The 21,689-nt window shown below is 32.4% G+C and overlaps 4 protein-coding genes across 4 annotated transcripts; 2 read left to right on the top strand and 2 right to left on the bottom strand.

Annotated features, from left to right (window-relative positions):
- The first annotated feature begins 229 nt into the window (after window positions 1-229).
- LOC112098926 lies at window positions 230-898 on the top strand. The gene has a single exon (XM_024185641.1). The coding sequence runs from the start codon at window positions 230-232 to the stop codon at window positions 896-898; it is 669 nt and encodes a 222-aa protein (XP_024041409.1).
- A 1,334-nt stretch (window positions 899-2,232) lies between these two features.
- On the top strand, window positions 2,233-3,407 carry LOC112098925. The gene is made up of 4 exons (XM_024185640.1): window positions 2,233-2,382; window positions 2,566-2,661; window positions 2,763-2,891; window positions 3,009-3,407. Exons 1-4 carry the CDS (start codon window positions 2,233-2,235, stop codon window positions 3,405-3,407), a joined length of 774 nt encoding a protein of 257 aa, XP_024041408.1.
- Window positions 3,408-3,618: 211 nt separating this feature from the next.
- LOC112098924 lies at window positions 3,619-4,071 on the bottom strand. The gene has a single exon (XM_024185639.1). The coding sequence runs from the start codon at window positions 4,069-4,071 to the stop codon at window positions 3,619-3,621; it is 453 nt and encodes a 150-aa protein (XP_024041407.1).
- A 6,482-nt stretch (window positions 4,072-10,553) lies between these two features.
- Window positions 10,554-11,584, bottom strand: LOC112098923 (serine/threonine-protein kinase/endoribonuclease IRE1-like). The gene is made up of 4 exons (XM_024185638.1): window positions 11,307-11,584; window positions 11,072-11,208; window positions 10,747-10,991; window positions 10,554-10,634 (listed from the first exon to the last, which is right to left on the bottom strand). The coding sequence occupies exons 1-4, from the start codon at window positions 11,582-11,584 to the stop codon at window positions 10,554-10,556; spliced, it is 741 nt and encodes a 246-aa protein (XP_024041406.1).
- Window positions 11,585-21,689: the final 10,105 nt, after the last annotated feature.

Genomic DNA, 21,689 nt, shown 5'->3' with positions numbered 1-21,689 from the left:
TGTTTTCGATTTTGGAGTGATTGCGCTTAATTTTGGGGGTGGGGAGGGAGGGGCGCAGGGCGCGCGCGCGTCCATCGCTAGGCAGCAGCGTGCGCCCATGCACGGCTTGCTGTCGCACCATATTTGGTGTGACAGCAGGCGCTGTTGCACCAAAAATTAGAGTTTTTTTTAACGAGTCAATTTTTTTTCTGTAAATGTAATGTAATAATTTTATAAATATTACAGATACATGGCGAAATCAGAATCACCGGATATTGAAGTAGGCAAGATGTATTTTCGTTATGCTGATCACTTTCCTGGTCGAATTTTGAGCATGTGTATGTTATCTTCGGTCGTAAAAGCCATCGAGAAAAAATTAACAAAGCGGCAGTTGAGTATGTTCAAAAAGGATATATTTGGGCATTTTTTGGAGTGTCGAAGTTTTCCATTTAGTGGGGTAATTTTGCACAATCTTTTACTGCAGCAAGTGGCCCATGAAGAAGATAGCCGTGAGGATCAATTATGGTTTCAAATTGGTAAGCATTTGATTCGCTTGTCAATTGTTGAATGGTGCTTGGTTACTGGACTTTCATTTGGTGTTGATACCAATCAAGAAAATGATGAAATGGAGCAGAGGCTACGGAATACGTATTTTGGTGGGGTGCATCGTAAGATTAATGTGAAGCAATTCGATGCAGTATTTAAGGAGTTGAAATTCGAGGAAATGGACGATATGGACGCATTAAAGATTGCGCTGTTTTATTTTGCGGACAGAGTACTGAATGCAAGAAAAAATCACTGTCAAATTAATTTCGATTGGCTTGACCAAGTTGATGATATCCAGTACTTCCGAAAGCATCCATGGGGTCTATTGTCGTGGGAAATGATTTACGAGAGTCTTGACAATGCACTATTCTAGAAAGACGAGAAATTTAAGAAGACTCGGTTGAAAAATCCAGATCATAATATTAAAAAATACAATCTTTACGGCTTTACGTCTGGGGTTCAGGAGCTTTTTTTTTTGTTTATTAATAAGTTTTATAGTATTAAATATTTGATAGTTGTTTTATTTGATTTTTCACTTTGGTTGTTGTAGGCTTGGATTTACGAAGCAATCGGAGGGTTGCCATCAACATGGGTCGTCAAAATGAAGAATAAGATTCCCTGCATTCTGCAATGGAAGCCCATGGCGTCTTCGAGAATCAACTTTGCGGAGGTTTATTCGTTCTTCAACGACGAATCTCGTCTTGTAAGTAATATGTATTACTTATTTTTTTAACTTTACTAAATTTAAGAAATGTATACTTACTTAAAATTTTCAATTGAATTTATGGCAGGGGGACGTTTTACAAACTCTTGAGCTAAATTCAAAGGAGAGTAGCAGAAAATATTGGCTCTCTGTGAAGGATTACTTGCCAAGCATTCCAGACTGGGTTCATAAGGTCGGTATACTCTAAGTACAAAAAATTTGTTAATCGAAATTTTTGACTTTTCATTTACTAATTTTAAATGATACTTTATACAGCACCAACCCTCAATCAACGCGATGCCGTCGGTTACAAGGCAATCAAACGAGCATGACGATCATGATGACATACCAAACCCAATACCAGAGTAGCATCATGACACTTTTGAGGATGAGGTGGGTCATGACACTTTTGAGGATGAGGTGGCTGTTGATGACCACCAGCAGCAAACAGACAACTCTGATGACGCACGGGATTCTGAGGTTATAAATAATATATGATATTTTTCCTTTATAAATTATTATTTTTTTATTGTTATTCTAAATTTATTTTTTCCTTTTGTAATAGTCGAGGACAAAACAGTTTAATGATTACGTACGACGACGGCTGGATAAGATTGATCGTAACGTGTATGAAATAAAGTCAGAATTAAAAGATTTTAAAGAAACCTTTGTTGGCTTCATCGACACATTTTCTAAGCGTCCAAATAAGGATTCTCCCACTGCACGCTCGTATGCGGTAAGCTAATTTAAATTTAATAATTATGTTCGTTTAACTTTTAATTTGATAGTTATTTAATATGTTCTTTTTGGCGAATGTACAGGCCCCGGATGACTATGGAGTGTATACTGACGTGGGCAATGAAAATTTGTCTACGCCCACGTCATTGTATAGTTTCTACGGGAATGTTAGTGGGGAGAGCGTGCAGGTGTTCACAGAGGCGCCTCCGGGGGTTAGTAAGTTCGGCCGCGCGTACATACCATCGTATGTTTATAACAGTCCTTACATGATTCCTCCGGTCAGGCGAGGACAGAACGTCCGGCCTTTATCGCGACCCCAAATCATGGAGCATGCGATTGACATGAGTACGAGTGTGGATGTAAATCCACTGAGAGGATTGGAGGACTCTAGTCTGTTTGCTGAGTTTGATCGAATGGTTCACTGGTGATAGCAAAGTTCGCCGGAGAGTCCAGTACCCGCGGTCATTCTTTCAAATAATTTTGAATATATCTTCGATGGGATGGCTAGGCGATGAGGGATTTATATTTTCCTCGTGGTGTATTCTGTTGTGGATTTGTGTATAATTTTTTTTTAAATTGTAATATTTTTTTTTATACAGCATATTCACGAGTATCTCCGCTTGATTAGCGAGAAACAACGGCAGTATCCAAATGCCTTACTCCAACGTGTCACACATACTGACACATTTTTTTGGGTAACGTGCCGACAAAACTTATAAATACTATTTAATTTGATTTTTAATTATTGCCTTTAAGTGTTGTTCATTTATGCATTTCTTGGTTATCTATGTACTAGGTGTTCTTGAATCAGTTATGGAACAACGGGGATTGTGCGGTCGATTCATTAGTATTCGACGACCGCTTGAATAGTTATCTTTATGGGCGACAACACACAATGTCCAAATCAATGACGGATGTCGATATGGTATGTATTTTATTACATTTCACGTGCTCTATAATGAAAATATTCGAGTTGTTGCTTTTTCTTTGTTGTATTTCAATTGCATATATAACGAACATGTTTTTTAATTTTTATATGCAGTTATTTATCCCTGTTAACTTGGACGGCGCGCATTGGGTACTAGCACGAGTTCACTTTCGGAAAAATAAAGTTTGGATTTATGACTCATTACTCACATTTCGCGACGACAAAAGGTACAAGTTGAAATTCAAGCCACTTGAAGTTATATTCCCTCGATGGTTGGAATATGTTGGCTTCTACAATATCCGACCCGAGTTGTGGAGTGAAGACCCGTGGAAAGTTATTGCAGTTAAGAGCGTGCCGCAACAAGAAAGAGGCACTGGCGATTGCGGTGTTTTTGTATTGATGGTTACGATGTATTTAATGTTCGGGCTTATATTGGAGTTTAACGCTAGTCATGTCGAGTACTTTAGAAAGAAGATTGTCGTTGATATATTTAATGACGATATTATATTGTAGACCTATGTAGTAATTTTAATGTTGAAATTTGATTTTTTTTAATTTGCGCACTTAAGTTTATATAATTTTAATGCCTCACATTTTGAACTTTAAAATAAAATAAAGTTTTCTGAAATATAAGTGTACAATACACAAAAAACAATAACAGTTTTAACCAACGAAACACAAAAACAATAATAGTTTTAACCAACGAATAACACACAAAATACAACTAACTTCGAGTCGACGCAATAAGATTCTTACATCGCTTACGATTATGGCCTAGTTCATGACACCGGCCGCATCTTACAGTCCGCCGGTCAATGTCCTTGCCAGCCGAGGGTATTCTGAGCTCTTTACGACGGCCAGGTGGTGGTGCCTCAACTGGTGGGTATACTTGCATCTCCTGAATTTCATCTAGAACTTCCCAATCAGCCACATCACCAACTGACTCCACTGGTTGTGCATAAGCTATCGCCAACAATTCTGTAGTGTAAAAGTCCGAGCAAAAGTTAATAAAATCCACCCGGTGTGTTAGACACGCCGCAATTGCATGAGCACACACAAGCTGATCAAGCTGAAACACTCTGCAGGAGCAAGTTCTCTTTTGCAAGTCAACCAACCCTTCCTTAAGCCCACCGCCTATAACTTGAAAGTGATGCGGAGACACCGGCCGAACTATCATTCTTTCAGCTATAGTTCTCCTCTCAGTGACTATTTCATTCGCTCATGTTGTTAGCCGAGTAGTCATTGATTCAGCCACAATTTTTCTATCATAAAACCATTGCTGCAATGTTTTCCTAAAGTGATCAACAAGATGAGTAACATGAAATTTTTAAGGTTCCCTCATGAAAGCATTAACACTCTCTGCGATGTTGGTGGTAAGAATGTTATACCTCCTACCTTCAAACTGAGACCTTGCCCAATTACACGTACCGACATTATTTTCTAGGTAATCAGCCGCACCCGAGTGGATCATCCACAACCCTTTAAGTTGTCTCTTAAATTCCTCGTGGCCATATGCTTTTGCTGCATTAATAAAGGCAGGCTCAAATTTATCCCAAAGAGCTTTGGACATTCTAAATTGTGACTTAATGTTACCTTTGACGTAGTAAAAACAAACGCCATGAGTTGCATTGTGAAATACTTTAAGAACGGCTCTCCTTATGGCAGTGCATCGATCAGGGATAATTACCAACTCAGGTCTATCACCAATCACTGCGTGTAACTTCATCATAAACCATTCCCAAGCATCATTGTTTTCTGAATCCATGATCCCAATGGCTAACGGATACAATTGATTGTTACCATCAAGACATGTTGTCACGAACATGCTTCCACGATATAGTCCCTTCAGATGAGTACCATCTACAGCAATGACAGACCGAATGTACTGCATAAACCCCTTGATGGAATATCTGAGTGCTACAAAATAGTACAAGAAATTACCATCTCCATCCTGCTCGAGGTGAGTGATTGTACCCTCATTCGTTGTAGTTAGTACGTGAGAATATTTAGGGAGCAAGTTGTATGACTCTGCAGGGTTGCCGCGAACTATTTCAAGACCAACTTCTCTCGCCCTATATGCCTGCTGGTATGTTAACTGAACATTGTATTCTTGTTGCATATCTGCTCTTATGTCATTGGGAGTATAAATCCTCTTATCTTGAATATATTTTTCTGCGATAATATGACCGACAACCCGGCTCCTTACTTGATGACGTCCATCAACCAATACCTCATTATGACAAGTGTGTACATTATCAATTCTCTTCACCACCCAAGGAACATTTTGCTCGTTCGAACTTCTAGTTGCTCGAATACGCCATTTACATGATTCTGAACAACAGTGAGCCTCGAAACGTGTCGTAGTAGACCGTGCAATCTTGAAATCAAACTTATCTCTAAAGGCCACCTTGCATAGTTGTAATATAAGCTCATTTTTCTCAGCAAATAGCTTACCCACGCTGATATCATCTGAGTCACAACTGCTAACAAAGCTTGGAGCAACCATGTTCGAAGGCAAAGTTGGAGCAAGACTTATAAGGGGGTCAATTCTCTTTCTCGATCGAACCATAGAAGGAATAGGTCTATTGCCTCTGTTATTCACAGGAGTATTGTCTTCACACTCATCCTCATGTTGAAACGACGGAACATTCGAAGGACCGACTCCTCCATCATCACCATCATTATTGAAACGAGTGCCTCGCCTCGTATTATTAGAAGGTTCTGCACAAACATTATCCCCCTCTGTCTCATTATGAAAATCATCATTGCCCGAAAATCATTGTTGTAATACGGAGAATATCGTTGCTCCAACGACGTTATTGAAAATACCGTTGCTCCAACATCCTGTAACGTAACGCCATTATCATCATCGTTGTCATAATTGTCGTGGATTGGAGAGTAATATTGCTGCAGCGATATTGTCCTTGGCAACACCTCTTCATCATTATCGGGGCTAGACATATTTGCTCTAAACGAAGTTTCTGTATCGACATGTGGCTCAATACCTTCGCTCGGAACTCAAGGTGATGTGGTCACGAATATAGGAATGCATCCAAAATTAACTACGTCAGATGCCATATGCAACACAACCCTCACCATTTCATCGTCACATATATCCATGGGCATTGCACATATACGATATAATGTGTTACTAGACCTCAATGTTGTCTTCATTGTGATACTATAGTCATTAGGGTTTATTTGTAACACCTCGTATACTCTTGCCAATAACTGATCAAACAGATAATTTTTTCCAACCAAAAAAGCTCGATTTTTACTATTCACGTACTCCATACGGCCATTCTCTAATGTCTCCCACCAACCATCGTAACACAATTCAAGTACAACTGAATCCATTAAGCCTGAAATTATAAAAAAAATTTATTTGAGTCATATTAAAATAATACAGTTTTAATGAATCTCCAGGTGGGTGCGACAGGCAACCTGTCACCCGACTCAGTTCAGTAAGTTCAGAAAATAATTCATACCACTAAGTGATGTCGATTTGTGTTGGATCTGGATAGATTATGATCGGATATCACTTTTATCGTTGTCTTTTGCGGTCGCCGTTGGCTGATGATTCAAGAGTGAAAAGCTGCTTTTGGTTTGGCGATATGGGAGAAACAATGTTGGTTTTGTTCTGTAAAGAAGGGTAATTTGGGAAGAAAGGCTTGTGTTTGGCTAATGTTGATAGAAAAAAGTTGAGAGGATTAATTGCGAAAATAATAAAATATTAATGGTTATTTTCGTAAATTTCCCATATTACTAAAGAGTACATGTTTATAGGTGATCTTATTCAACATAAAGCATAGACCAACTAATGTGTATATTTATTTATTTTGTGAATTAGTGATTGTTTATTAATTTTCATCAATTATCTTTGTATTATTATGTTTCTATAATTGAACATCATGATGTATATTATCTTGAAGATATGTTTGTGTTATGGTAGTCGTAGATCAGTTGTGCAGAGCGGCGTACAAGAGAGTTGTAAGTAGTTGTGAAGAAATTTTTCGAAAAAATAATCCACTGAAACGTGCAAAATCTTTACTTTATATAAAAAAAACCCTAACTACATTATTCGTTACTTTAGTATAAAAATAAAGAAATGGAGTCCGCTAGTTCACGCAAATCCAAACAAGTTATCACAGACGAGCCACTTGTAGGGGAACTTTCACGTGTGGTTCTGGTAGAAAAAGTGAGTTTGTTGGTGTTAATGGAGCATTGCATTGACAACCTTGTAAATTATTTAGCTTTTAAGAAAAATCCAAACAAACCGAAGTTGTCCATGTTGTTCAAGGAGTTTAAAGATTGTGATTTCTCTGTTGAATCAAAAAGACTAATAAAATAAGTATAATCTAATTTTTCTTTTTAGAGTTGTTGCAAAATTGCACCTTTAAATAAATTAATTGTCAATTGGCATCGCTTTGTAGGATATAATCGAGGGGATTTATGTAATAACTGATGAAAAATGTGTAAATGATGACCTCATATGCAATAATGTACTAATTGCACATAGAGAAAGGTGGCGTCTAAAAATTGACATGAGTATAACTTTTTTTGGAGATGGTAAAGTAATTTGTACTATTAGAGTTTCTTAGTTATAAATACATTACGTGTTAGCTCTTACTTTTTGTTCTTTATTGTAAGCACATGTGTTTGGCAATCAATTGAATTTAATCCGGACCCAATAACAGTAGTAAGAGATATTTGCAATTAATTTTGATTATTATTATTCTTTAATCTTAATTTTTTTTATAGTAAAATAATTTTTCATTATAGATCAAGAAATTTGACCTTTTCACGAATTTTGTATTTTTGTATTCGCATTTTAAAGACTTATAGTGAATTTTTGTGCTCAATTTTACTACATTTCTGGTGGCCAACATCCTTATGAAGGCAATAATGATTCTGAGTGGTAGAGAAACATTTTAAGGGAAAACAACAAAAACATTTCTCTATCGCCAGAGACTTTCAAAGAAGTGAGAAAGCTTATATCTTTAAAAGTAATGAGCCTTGTTATGCTTATTTTGCATAAAGATCCAAAGAAAATGTTTACCTCACTAACCCAATTGTTTGTTGAGTTTATCATTTTTTTTAGTAATTCTTGATTTTCTATTTTTGTGTGTTGTATATTTGTAGACCAACTGTAAAATAACTTTTAATGAGTTTGTCACATTTGTTTGTTTTAGTTTTATATCTTTTCAGATGATATATCGTTCTTGTTTTTTTCTTTTAACACAGGTTCACTTCAGGTTTTAATCTTTTAGGATCACTAAAATGTAAACCTATATATCGTTAAAGAATACATGTCTCTCGGTAATCTTATTCAGCACAAACAATGGAGTTTTAAATACTAGTGAATATGTTATTGCTCTCTTATGTCTTTATCAGCCCAAACACCCCATACAGTTCAGTTAGGAGACGCGGTAGATATATGCCAAATGTCGTCCAGCCATTCGCCATGCAATTTACTCAAATCAAGTAACGTTTGAATCAGATCTATTTTTGCCTCCACTTGATATTTCACTTGACTAGTAAAAAGCATGTTGCTCAGGGTTTGAACAAAGTCCATTCCATAGCCTTCTTGGATGACAAAAAAAAAAGATGTTTCAAAAGAGCTTTTGTAGTTGGCCTACAAATATAAAACAAACAGAAATAAGAAATCCAAAATTACCCAAAAAAAAATTATAAACTAAACAAACAGTGAAAGTAAACATTTTCCTTGGATCTCTGCATAACATAACCTCAATGAGGTTCCTTGCTTCTGGGGTCATGAGATCACTTACTTCTTTTGAAGTCTCTTCTGGCAGAAAAATATTTTTGTTATTGTCTGTCAAAATGTTTCTCTCATGCTCATAATCATCGTTGCCTGCATAAGGATGTTGGCCACCAGAAATGTAGTAAAAAATTACCAACCTCAGACTAAAAATATCTTCAGCTGCCTTTATTGGTCCCGGATTGAATTCAGGCAATTGCCAACCTTGTGTGCCTAAAAAAAAGAATAAAAAATAAGCTGAAACATAACGTTTTTATACCCAAGAAACTCTAAAAATACATATTACTTACCAACTCCAAAAGAAGTTATACACTTATCAACTTTTGCACGTTGTCTTTCTTTATGCGCAATTAGGATATTATTCGGCCTAATATCGCCATGTACACAATTCTGACCATGTAGCACCTACAACCCCTTAATCATATCCCTAGACAGCCATGCCAGTTGGTGATTAATTTATTAAAATTACAATCTTGTAACAACTCTGAGAAGAAAAGACGACAGGAAAAATTAGATTATAATTACTTTATCAGCCTTTTTGATTCAATTGAGAAGTCACAGTGAGCAAACTTCTTGAACGTGTTAGGATTTTTCTTAAAAGTTAAGTAATCCACAACGCTTCCACTGCGATGCTCCATGAAAACCATCAAACTCTCATCCATTCTTTCTGTTTTAAAATAGCGAACAACATAATCAGAATTTATTTGTTTCAAATTTTGAAGAGCTAGCACTCTCACTTCATTATCATGTTCTGGAAATAGCTTCACAGCCGCTCTACACCCATCATGTGTGCCTTTCTGCATGGTTGAGCCACAACTCTCATATCTCAAACATATTTCAAAAACAGTATAATCACAATGTTTCATCACAGAAATTCTATAATACAAAGATAATTGACGAAAATAAACATATATCACTAATTCACAAAATAAATCAATAAACAAAATAACTGATATTTAATACTCCATAATTTTTATTCTAGATCCAGAAATTTAACCCTTTTACGAATTTTTGTATTCGCATTTTAAAAACTTATGGTGAATTTTTGTGTTCAATTTTACTACATCTCTGGTGGCCAACATTCTTAGTAAGGCAATAATGATTCTGAGTGGTAGAGAAACATTTTAAGGGAAAACAACAAAAACATTTCTCTATCGCCAGAGACTTTCAAAGAAGTGAGGAAGCTTATATCTTTAAAAGTAATGAGCCTTGTTATGCTTATTTTGCATAAAGATCCAAAGAAAATGTTTATCTCACTAACCCAATTGTTTGTTGAGTTTATCATTTTTTTTAGTAATTCTTGATTTTCTATTTTTGTGTGTTGTATATTTGTAGACCAACTGTAAAATAACTTTTAATGAGTTTGTCACATTTGTTTGTTTTAGTTTTATATCTTTTCAGATCATATATCGTTATTATTTTTTTTTCTTTTAACACATGTTCACTTCAGGTGTTCATCTTTTAGGATCACTAAAATGTAAACCTAAATATCGTTAAAGAATACATGTATTTGGGTAATCTTATTCAGCACAAACAATGGAGTTTTAAATACTAGTGAATATGTTATTGCTCTCTCGTGTCTTTATCAGCCCAAACCACCCAATACAGTTCAGTTAGGAGACGCAGTAGCTTCGTAAAGTAGTAATCACACACTCTTTCCTCAAATATACCAAAAAGGCTAGGGCGATAGTTGTACAAGTGATCAGCTGTGTTGTCGATCTCCAACAACAAGTGCCTGGTTCTTGGAGGATTATTGTTAGATATATGCCAAATGTCGTCCAGCAATTCGCCATGCAATTTACTCAAATCAAGTAACGTTTGAATCAGATATATTTTTGCATCCACTTGATATTTTACTTGACTAGTAAAAAGTATGTTGCTCAGGGTTTGAACAAAGTCCATTCCATAGCCTTCTTGGTTGACAAAAAAAAGGATGTTTCAAAAGAGCTTTTGTAGTTGGCCTGCAAATATAAAACAAACAGAAATAAGAAATCCAAAATTACCCAAAAAAAAATTATAAACTAAACAAACAGTGAAAGTAAACATTTTTCTTGGATCTCTGCATAATATAACCTCAATGAGGTTGCTTGCTTGAGGAGTCATGAGATCCGTTACTTCTTTTGAAGCCTCTTCTGGTAGAAAAATATTTTTGTTGTTGTCTATCAAAATGTTTCTCTCATGCTCATAATCATCGTTGCCTGCATAGGGATGTTGGCCACCAGAAATGTAGTAAAAAATTACCAACCTCAGACTGAAAATATCTTCAGCTGCCCTTATTGGTCCCGGATTGAATTCAGACGATCGCCAACCTTGTGTGCCTAAAAAAAATAAAAATAAAAAATAAGCTGAAACATAACGTTTTTATACACAAGAAACTCTAAAAATACAGATTACTTACCAACTCCAAAAGAAGTTATACACTTATCAACTTTTGCACGATGACTTTCTCTATGCGCAATTAGGATATTATTCGGCCTAATATCGCCATGTACACAATTCTGACCATGTAGCACATACAACCCCTTAATCATATCCCTAGACAGCCATGCCAGTTGGTGATTAATTTATTAAAATTACAATCTTGTAACAACTCTGAGAAGAAAAGACAAAAGGAAAAATTAGATTATAATTACTTTATCAGCCTTTTTGATTCAGTTGAGAAGTCATAGTGAGCAAACTTCTTGAACATGTTAGGATTTTTCTTAAAAGTTAAGTAATCCACAACGCTTCCACTGCGATGCTCCATGAAAACCATCAAACTCTCATCCATTCTTTCTGTTTTAAAATAGCGAACAACATAATCAGAATTTATTTGTTTCAAATTTTGAAGAGCTAGCACTCTCACTTCATTATCATGTTCTGAAAATAGCTTCACAACCGCTCTACGCCTCTCATGTGTGTCTTTCCGCATGGTTGACCCACGACTCCCATATCTTAAACATATCTCAAAAACAGTATAATCGCAATGTTTCATCACAGAAACTCTGTAATACAAAGATAATTGATGAAAATAAACATATATCACTAATTCATAAATTAAATCAATAAACAAAATAACTGATATTTAATACTCCATAATTTTTATTCTAGATCCAGAAATTTAACCCTTCTATGAATTTTTGAAATTTGCATTTTAAAGACTTATGGTGAATTTTTGTGCTCAATTTTACTACATTTCTGGTGGCCAACATCCTTATGAAGGCAATAATGATTCTGAGTGGTAGAGAAACATTTTAATGGAAAACAACAAAAACATTTCTCGACCGCCAGAGACTTTCAAAGAAGTGAGGAAGCTTATATCTTTAAAAGTAATGAGCCTTATTATACTTATTTTGCATAAAGATCCAAAGAAAATGTTTACCTCACTAACCCAATTGTTTGTTGAGTTTATCATTTTTTTAGTAATTCTTGATTTTCTATTTTTGTGTGTTGCATATTTGTAGACCAATTGTAAAATAACTTTTAATGAGTTTGTACACGTTTTTTTTTTAGTTTTATATCTGTTCATATCATAAATCATTATTGTTTTTTTTTCTTTTAACACAGGTTCACTTTAGGTGTTCATCTTTTAGGATTACTAAAATGTAAACCTATGTATCTTTAAAGAATATATATTTTTTGGGTGATCTTATTCAGCATAAACAATGGAGTTTTAGATATCAGTGAATATGTTATTGATTTATTTTGTGAATTATTAATTGTTTCTTGATTTTCATCAGTTGTCTTTGTATTGTATTATTTTTACAATGGAATCGGTATAAATTGCGTTACCTTAAACAAACAACAGTCAATATAAAGTTACAAAATATATAAATGAAACAAATATTGTTGAAGCCCAAAAAAAGAGAAAAAAAATTAGACTTATGAATACCATCAAGAGTAAAATCACCACAGGTCATTCTACCGCTATAACTTACAAAATTGTTAAAAACCTCTCTAGCAGTTTCGTATGTGTAAGCCTGACAATCTCTTGAACCACCTAATATTACATGGCTTTTTGAGTGCCAACTTAACACTGAGAGAAAGTCATATGTATAGTGATTAGTGTTAAAAAAAAAGAGAGAATAAATTGATCATTAAAAAAGAAATCAAATAGTTTAACCTCAATGTCCCCATTAATAAGTCAACTTTTCCTTTTCAATTAAAAAATTACAGAGTCCCAGTAGAAGACACACCCGTCAAACCCACTATGAGTAAATAGAGATCCATCTTTACTAAAAGCCAAATCAGAAACTCCAATCAATTGACTTGAAGAGAAATAACAAGAGTTCAAATGAAATAATGTGTTATTATTTTTTATTCTAGAAGAACGCAAATATGGAATTAATAAGAAAATTTTACAGCTCACAATCATAAAAAATAGAAGAATAAGCAGCTCAAGCCAACTACATACCAAGAAAGCTATGACATAATTTTCCTTCATTAATCCTCCAAAGATAAGCTGACTTATCTTCACTTCTTGCGTAACTGTTTGTGCATTACAATATGTTAGACGAATTTTGTGATCTAAAATCCTGACAAAATTCTAGTGAAAAATATATAGTGTCTCCTTGCCCTTGAGATAAATTATGTTATGTATTACACATGTTCATTTTTCCCAACCTCAAGTGTTCATATTTTAGGATCACCAAAATATAGACCTATATATTATTAAAGAATACACATTTTTTGGTGATATTATTCAGCATAAGGCATAGACCAATTAATGTGTATATTGATTTTCATCAATTTTCTTTTTATTATATTATTTTTGTAATAGAATGTCGTGATGTATATTATCTCAGAGATATGTTTAGGTTGTGGAAGTCATGGTTCAGTCGTGCAGAGAGGCGTACACAAGGGTTGTAAGCGGTTGTGAAGAAATTTTTAGAAAGTTAAAAGTCAGAGCTTTGATAGGCTTTAAAACATGAGGGTGAAATGAATAACTTTGACAAAGCATGTGTTTCAATAAATTATTCCAACAACAATTTATGTATAACTACTATAAGTCTGAATGAGTTTAAAAATGATTAATGTTCGATAGAATAATTACCAAAATGGCCAACAAACTTATTTATTGAATTATCAACTTTATTCATGCACGTTGCGACAAATATTGTATAAAACTTCAATCGAACCATATGAAATTTTTAAAAATAATAAATAAATAAATAATTATGTGAGAACAAGAGTGAATATTGTACTATCACCTATGGTAGCACTCCTTCGAACATACTCAAAAGCATATGAATAATCTGCATTCATCAAGTCTTAAATTCATTTAAATTGAGATCATAAATGGTTGAAAAATTGGAACTAAGAGGGAAGAAAAAGAGGGTTGATTATATTTCTAATGTTTCGTTGAAATATGAAATGATCAATGGGAATGAATCATTTATATCTTTCAATTGGACAAAAATAACATTAACATTTACCAAAATTTCAAATTATATTCAAAACAAATTTTTTTTAGAAATAGAAGTTAATCGTACCTACAAGTATGTTAATATCTAATGAATGAAAAAAAAATGTGAATGAACAAATTTCTTACCATTACTCTTTTTTCAAATTAAAAATACAAAATATTGTGCAATAAAATATTAGTTATGCATTATAGTAAGAAATCAATATGTAATAAAAGTGTCAAATATAAAAAAAAAATTACTGACAAAATTACTAGATCATCAGCTTTTTATGATTCAAATTAGATCAACTGTATGCAGAAGTCTAAAATATGTATTGTATTAATCAAATCATAATAAATTCATTATCAAATCTATGAATCTCATTCTTTCTAAGCAAGTAAAAATCAATTAATCCTTGGTGTCCAAAAGCAAAAAGGTCCAAAACAAACAGAAATAGAATCGCGTCTCTTTCATTACAATACACATGAGAAATCAAACTCAACTAGAATCATAGTCATACATCTCTATTATAACAAGTTTAACAACTAAAAAAATGCTAAAAATCACTGAATCAAAATCAAAATGAGAGGAGCAATATTGACTATGGAGCTGTAAATGAAGTTGTTAGGGGCATTTGTATAATTTGGAAGCTATAAAAATTTATATTACAAAATCAGCCTCATATAATATTACCAAAAAGGATAAATAATTTAATTAACTAAACTATTGCAACCTCCATAAACAGCCTTTTGTGAATTAGTGATTGTTTGTTGATTTTCATCAATTATCATATTGTTTCTGTAATGGAACATTGTGATTTATATTATCTCGAAGATATGTCTAGGTTGTGAGAGTTGTGGTTCTATGCAGAGAGGCATACACGAGGGTAGTGACGTGGCTGTGAAGAATTTCCTAAAAAAAAAAATCAACTGAAACATGTAAAATCTTCACATTATGAAGAAAATAAGCCCTGACCACATTATTCGTTATTTTAGTATGAAAATAAAAAAAATTAGAATAGTTAGTTGATGTAAATTCGAATAAGTTATCATGTGTGAGTCATATGTAGGGGAACTTTCATGTGTGGTTTTGGTAGAGAAAAGGAGTTTGTTAGTATTCATGGAGCGCTACATCGGCAGCCTTGCAAATTATTTAGCTTTTAAGAAAAATCCAAACAAACCGAAGTAGTTCATGATGTTCAAGAAGTTTAAAATTTGTGGCTTTTATGTTGAATCAAAAAATAATAATAAACTAAGTATAATCTAAATTTTTTTCTTTTTAGAGTTGTTACAAAATTGTAGCTTTAAATAAATTAATTGTCAATTGGCATGGTTGTGTAGGATATGATCGAGAGAATTTATGTAATAATTGTCATATTTGTTTGCCAACAAGAAAAACACTTTTAGTGAGTTCGTCGACGTTTGATTATTTCAGATTAACATTCTTTCAAGTCAAATATCATTATTTTTTCTTTTAACACAAATTCACTTAACACAAGTTCACTTGCCCTAATTTAAAGTGTTCATGTTTTAAGATCAACAAAATGTAGACTTATATATCATTAAACAATATATATATATTTTAGGTGATATTATTCAGCATAAACCATGAAGTTTTAAATACTAGTTATTGTGTTATTAATTTATTTTGTGAATTACTAATTGTTTGTTAATTAACATCCTTTCAGGTCATTTATCATTATTGATTTTTTTCTCACTTGTTCACTTGACCCAACCTCAAGTATTTGTCTTTTAAGATCCCAAAATATAGACCTATATATCATTAAGGAATACATGCTTTTAGGTGATCTTATTCAACGTAAAGTATGGAATTTTATAGTATTTCCGTAACAAAATGTTGTAACGTATATTATTGAGATATGTCTGAATCATGGGAGTCGTGGCTCATATCGTACAAAAAGGCGAACATGAGAGTCGTGAAGTAGCGTTTATATTCAAACTACAATTTAATTAACCGTATGGAACGATAAAGAAAGAGCTATCCAAAAATATGTATCGTGTGTATATATAGTAGTATATCAAATGAAAAGTGAAAATAGTAATGCATACATTCTTTTTCAAATATTGATGAAGGTCCGCTTGATCAAAAAAACTTATTTGCAATCTCAAGCACGTGACCAGTATCATCAATGGAACTACATACGAAGAAATTCTCATCACAAGACACAAATAAGTCAGAAATGGCACTGGAGACAAGGAAAGCCATTACACTCTGAGAGCTCCCAAAGCTGCAACTTCCCATCTTTGGATTGTATAGCTAGAAATTGATCAGACTTGACAATCTAAGCCAAACATGTCACTCCTCACTGCCCACAATGATTAATTAAGAAATTTAAATGATTTCATAGAAAACAACACTTTTAATTAAGAAATTTAAACGATTTCATAGAAAATGACACTTGCCATTCCCTATATTCGTAAACATAGCCTTATTGATGTTCCAAATCCAAAATAAGAATATTATGATCCAAGCTTCCTACTATAGCAACTTGTTATTGAAAAATAACATTAAAGCATAACATTAAGTCAAGTTACAAATGCACGTGTGTAAAAAAAAAGTATTATTTTATAAGTAAATAGGTATTAAGAGGGATTTCTGAATTCATATACTCTCACCCAATCTGAATTAATAATAAAATTCCCTATTAATCTTTTTTTCAACTTAGATTACTATCAACCAAACAAACACACAATAAAAGTAACTGAACAAACATATAGTAAAAATAGATAATAAAAGAATAATGGTGAATAACCTTAATCGTTATCAACATATTAAAAAAGCTTTCATTCGCCCATCATTATCTCCCTGAAGTTTGCTAAAAAAATAAAATAATAAAATAAAATAAGTTTTAAAATTATAACACATTGCAAAATGACCTTAACCATATTGAAATTACACATTAAAAGTTTATATTAAACACACTATTTATTAATTTATCTTTTATTTTTAGGAAGGACCACTTATAACTTAAATGTATAACAAGATAACAATTAAACTTACCAATTGCTATTGATGGTAGAGAAAACGGCACAGCAACAGGTAGTGGGCTGCCCGATCGAAAAAGAAGCACCAGACTCGGAAGAATGCCCTGGGATTAAGGATGGTAAAATTCTCTATAGGTTTGGGACCCCATGGGGATCCACTCCAAATGAGGTGAATTTTGAATCATTTTTAGAGAATGGAGTGGGGAATAGGGAAACAATAATCCCTAAATTCTTAACGGTGTGAGGTTTGGCTTTGTACTCCCACTCCAATCCTCATTATATACAAATATTTTTTTTTTGTTTAATAATTTTTATTTTATCAATTACAATATTGGTTAGTAAATTTTTTTACCTAATATAAATGGATTATAATTAAAAGAAAACTCTCCAAAATAATTCTTATTCAACACTAAAGCATTATTATATTTTCTTTTCTCTGTTAAAGTGCTTTTCTCTTCAATCATTTTCCAGTTTTCGTAACATTTTTAAGATATTGCTTCAAAATTTTAGAGATTTTTTAAAATAACTTAAATATTTTATAATATGGTAATGATTTTATTTAAATCTTTAATTTTTAATTTACTAAAATCATGTATCTATACTTACTATAAAACAAGTAAATGGGGAATAAGGGGAGGATGAGGAAATCATTCCCCACATGAGGATTCCCCATCCATTTTCCCATCTCCACCACACTAAATTTATTGGGGAATGGTAGAGAAGGTGAGGTATTAGCCATCCATATCTAGGATCTAAAAAACAATAGGACCTCCCTTCTCTCTATGTCAGTTAAATCAATGATTTCTTATTGGAGTAGATAGCAATAACAATTTCATCCGATATGCGTATTTTTTATTTGTGGCATTTGCTTTCTATTTATTTTTTGTTAGTTTAAAAAATATCTAATTTTAAAATAATTTGGTGTCAAAAAAAGAGTAAATTAAGTTTTACAAATAAATAATGCTACATATTAATTGCATATTAATTCGTTGAATTAAAAGATAAATTATATTATTTATAATTTCAATTTATTAAAATTATATTTAATTATGTTAATTTATAGAAGAAGTATTTGTTCATTTAAAAGTATTATTTTTAATCTTATTTTTTTATAGTAATATAATTTTTCATTCTATCTAATAATAATATAAATTTATTGTTTATTTTTATTCTAGTTCCCAAAGTTTGACCCCTCCCACGAATTTTTGTATTTTTTTTTGTTTTGAAGACTTATGGTAAATTTTTGTGTTTAATTTTACTACATTTCTGGTGGACAACATCCCTACGAAAACAATAATGATTCTGAGTGGTAGAGAAACATTTTAAGGGACAACAACAAAAATCTTTCTCTGCCACTTGAGACTTTCAAAGAAGTAAAAGATTATATCTCTAAAAGTAATGAGCCTTGTTACATTTATATTGCATAATGAGCCAAAGAAAAAGTTTTCCCTCACTAACCTAATTGCTTCTTTAGTTTATCATTCTTTTAGTAATTGTTGATTTTCTATTTTTTTGTGTTGCATATTTGTAGGCTAACTGCAAAAGCCCTTTTAATGAGTTTGTACACATTTGGTTATTTTAGTTTTATATCTTTTCAGATCATATATCATTATTGTTTTTTTCTTTTAACATAGGTTCACCATAAGTGTTCATCTTTTAAGTTCACCAAAATGTAGGCCTATATATCATTAAAGAATACATGTTTTTGGTTGATCTTATTCAGTATAAACCTTAGAGTTTTAAAAATTATTCAATATGTTATTGATTTATTTTGTGAATTGCTAATTATTATTTTTTTGTTTTCATTAGTTGTCTTTGTAGGTAATGTTTTTACAATGTAATTGGTACAAATTTTGTTACTTTAAACAAACAACAGTCAATATAAAGTTACAAAATATATAAATAAAACAAATGTAGTTGAAGCCTAAAAGAAGTGGTAGAAAATATGATAGACTTATGAATACCATCAGGCATAAAATCAACACAGGTCATTCTTCCACTATGACCTACAAAAATGTTAAAAATCTCTCTTGCAGTATCGCATGTGAGCCCGACAATCTCCTAAGCCACCTAATATTACATGACTTGTTGAGTGCCAACTTAACACTGAGAGACGGCCATGATTAGTGTTCAAAAAAATAAAAGGAATAATTTGATCACTAAAAAAATCAAATAGTTTCACCTCAATGTCCCCGCCAATAAGCCAAATTTTCCCTTTTAATTCATAAATTGCAGAGTTCCAGTGGAAGACATACCCGTTAAACCCACCATGAGCAAGTAGAGATCCGTCTTTATTAAAAGCCAAAGCAGAAACTCCAATCAGTTGACTGAAGAGAAATAACAAGAGTTCAAATGAAATAATGTGTTATTATTTTCAATTCTAGAAGAACACAAATATGAAATTAATAAGAAAAATTTACATCTAATAATCATAAAAAATAGAAGAGTAAACAATTCAAGCCAAAGCATTATGCAATTAATATTTTTTTTATGTACTACATACCAAGAAAGGTATGACCGAATTTTCCTTCATTAATCCTCCAAAGACAAGCTGTTTTATCTTCACATCTTGCATAATTGTTTGTGCATTACAACATGTTTTAAAATCTTGATGGATTTTGTAATCTAAAATCCTGACAAAATTTCTAATGAAAGATATATAGTGCCTCATTGCCCTTGAGATAAATTTTTCTTGTGCATTAAACAAGTTCACTTTAACCAACCTCAAGTGTTTATCTTTTAAGATCACCAAAATGTAGACCTATAGACTATTAAAGAATACATGCTTTTGGGTGATCTTATTCAGCATAAAGCATAGACCAATTAATGCTTATATTGATTTATTTTGTGAATTAGTGATTGTTTGTTGATTTTCATCAATTGTCTTTTTATTATAATGTTTCTGTAATGGAACGTCGTGATGTATATTATCACATAGATATGTTTGGGTTGTCGGAGTCATGGTTCAGTCATGCAGAGAGGCGTACATGAGGGTCGTGAGGTGGCTGTGAAGAAATTTCCAAAAAAAAAATTAATTGAAACATGTAAAATCTTCACATTATGAAGAAAATAAACTATGACTACATTATTCATTACTTTAGTATGAAAATAAAGAAATGGAATAGTTTAGTTTATGCAAATTCGAATAAATTATCATGTGTGAGCCACGTATAAGGGAATTTTCACGTGTGGTTCTAGTAGAGAAAAGGAGTTTGTTAGTATTCATGGAGCGCTACATCTGCAGCTTTGCAAATTATTTGGCTTTTATATCCAAACAAACTGAAGTAGTCCATACTGTTCAAGAGGTTTAAAGACTATGACTTCTCTGTTGAATAAAGAAGACTAATAAACTAAGTATAATATAATTTTTTTTAGAGTTGTTACAAGACTATAGCTTTAAATAAATTAATTATCAATTGGCATGATTGTGTAGGATATGATCGATGGGATTTATGTAATACATGATGAAAAGTGTGTATCTCATATCCAATAATATACTACTTGCGCCTAAAGAAATGTGGCGTGGGAGGTGGTAAGCAATTTGTACTATTAGAGTTTCTTAGTTATAAATGCATTATGTGGCAACTTACTTTTTGTTCTTTATTGTAGCACATGAGGTTCGCAATCAACTGAATTTGATCTTAGGCCAATAATAGAGATATTTATAGTCTTGTTTGGTTAAATTTCAAATTTTACTACATTTCTGGTGGCCAACATTCCTATGAAGGTAATAATGACTCTGAGCAGTAGAGAAACATTTTGAGAGACAATAACAAAAACTATTCTTTGCCGCCAAAGACTTTCAAAGATGCGAGGAAGCTCATATCTTTAAAAGTAATGAGTCTTGTTGCGCTTATATTGCATAAAGATCTAAAGAAAAGGTTTACCGTTACTCACCTAATTGTTTGTTTAGTTTATAATTCTTTTAGTAATCTTGATTTTCTACTTTTGTGTGTTACATATTATATGCCAACTACAAAAACCTTTTTAGTGAGTTCATTCATGTTTGATTGTTTCAGTTTAACATCATTAATTTACTTTGTGAATTACTGATTGTTTGTTGATTTTCATCAATTGTCTTTATAGTATAGTGTTTCTGTAACGAAACATCATGACATAGACTATCTTTGGGTTATGTTTAGGTTGTAGGAGTTATGACTCAATCATGTAGAGAGGCATACACGAGGGTTACAAGGCGGTTGAAAAAATTTTTAGAAAAAAAAAATCGACTGCCACTAGACTTTACAAAAAGCGAGGATGCTTATATCTCCAGAAGCAATGATTCTTGTTGTGCTTATGTTGCATAAAGATTCAAAGAAAACGTTTTCCTCACTAACCCACCTATTTTTTTTAGTTTATAATTCTTTTAATAATTCTTGGTTTTTATTTTTGTGTGTTGTATATTTATAAGCCAACTATAGAAGCCCTTTTAGTAAGTTTGTCCATATTTGGTTGTTTCAATTTAACATCTTTTTAGGTCATATATCATTATTAGTTTTTTTTTTCCACATTTGGTTGTTTCAATTTAACATCTTTTTAGGTCATATATCATTATTAGTTTTTTTTTCCACACAGGTTCACTTGGCCTCACCTCAAGTATTCATCTTTTAAGATCCCAACATATAAC

The sequence above is a fragment of the Citrus clementina genome, unplaced genomic scaffold, assembly GCF_000493195.1.
Source record: "Citrus clementina cultivar Clemenules unplaced genomic scaffold, Citrus_clementina_v1.0 scaffold_4, whole genome shotgun sequence".
Lineage (NCBI taxonomy): Eukaryota > Viridiplantae > Streptophyta > Magnoliopsida > Sapindales > Rutaceae > Citrus > Citrus x clementina.
Note: the sequence above shows the minus strand (reverse complement) of the source record. Positions and strands in the feature narration are given on the sequence as shown.

Excerpts from the sequence above, each read along its gene's own strand:
- LOC112098925 (XM_024185640.1), top strand. The coding sequence starts at position 2,233 with ATGATTCCTCCGGTCAGGCGAGGACAGAACGTCCGGCCTTTATCGCGA. Across the intron at positions 2,383-2,565 it reads TTGCTGAGTTTGATCGAATG|CATATTCACGAGTATCTCCG; the intron begins GTTCACTGGTGA and ends TTTTTTATACAG. Across the intron at positions 2,892-3,008 it reads CAATGACGGATGTCGATATG|TTATTTATCCCTGTTAACTT; the intron begins GTATGTATTTTA and ends TTTTATATGCAG.
- LOC112098923 (XM_024185638.1), bottom strand. The coding sequence starts at position 11,584 with ATGCGGAAAGACACACATGAGAGGCGTAGAGCGGTTGTGAAGCTATTT. Across the intron at positions 11,209-11,306 it reads GAATCAAAAAGGCTGATAAA|GGATATGATTAAGGGGTTGT; the intron begins GTAATTATAATC and ends ATGGCTGTCTAG. Across the intron at positions 10,992-11,071 it reads TATAACTTCTTTTGGAGTTG|GCACACAAGGTTGGCGATCG; the intron begins GTAAGTAATCTG and ends TATTTTTTTTAG.
- LOC112098924 (XM_024185639.1), bottom strand. The coding sequence starts at position 4,071 with ATGATAGTTCGGCCGGTGTCTCCGCATCACTTTCAAGTTATAGGCGGT.
- LOC112098926 (XM_024185641.1), top strand. The coding sequence starts at position 230 with ATGGCGAAATCAGAATCACCGGATATTGAAGTAGGCAAGATGTATTTT.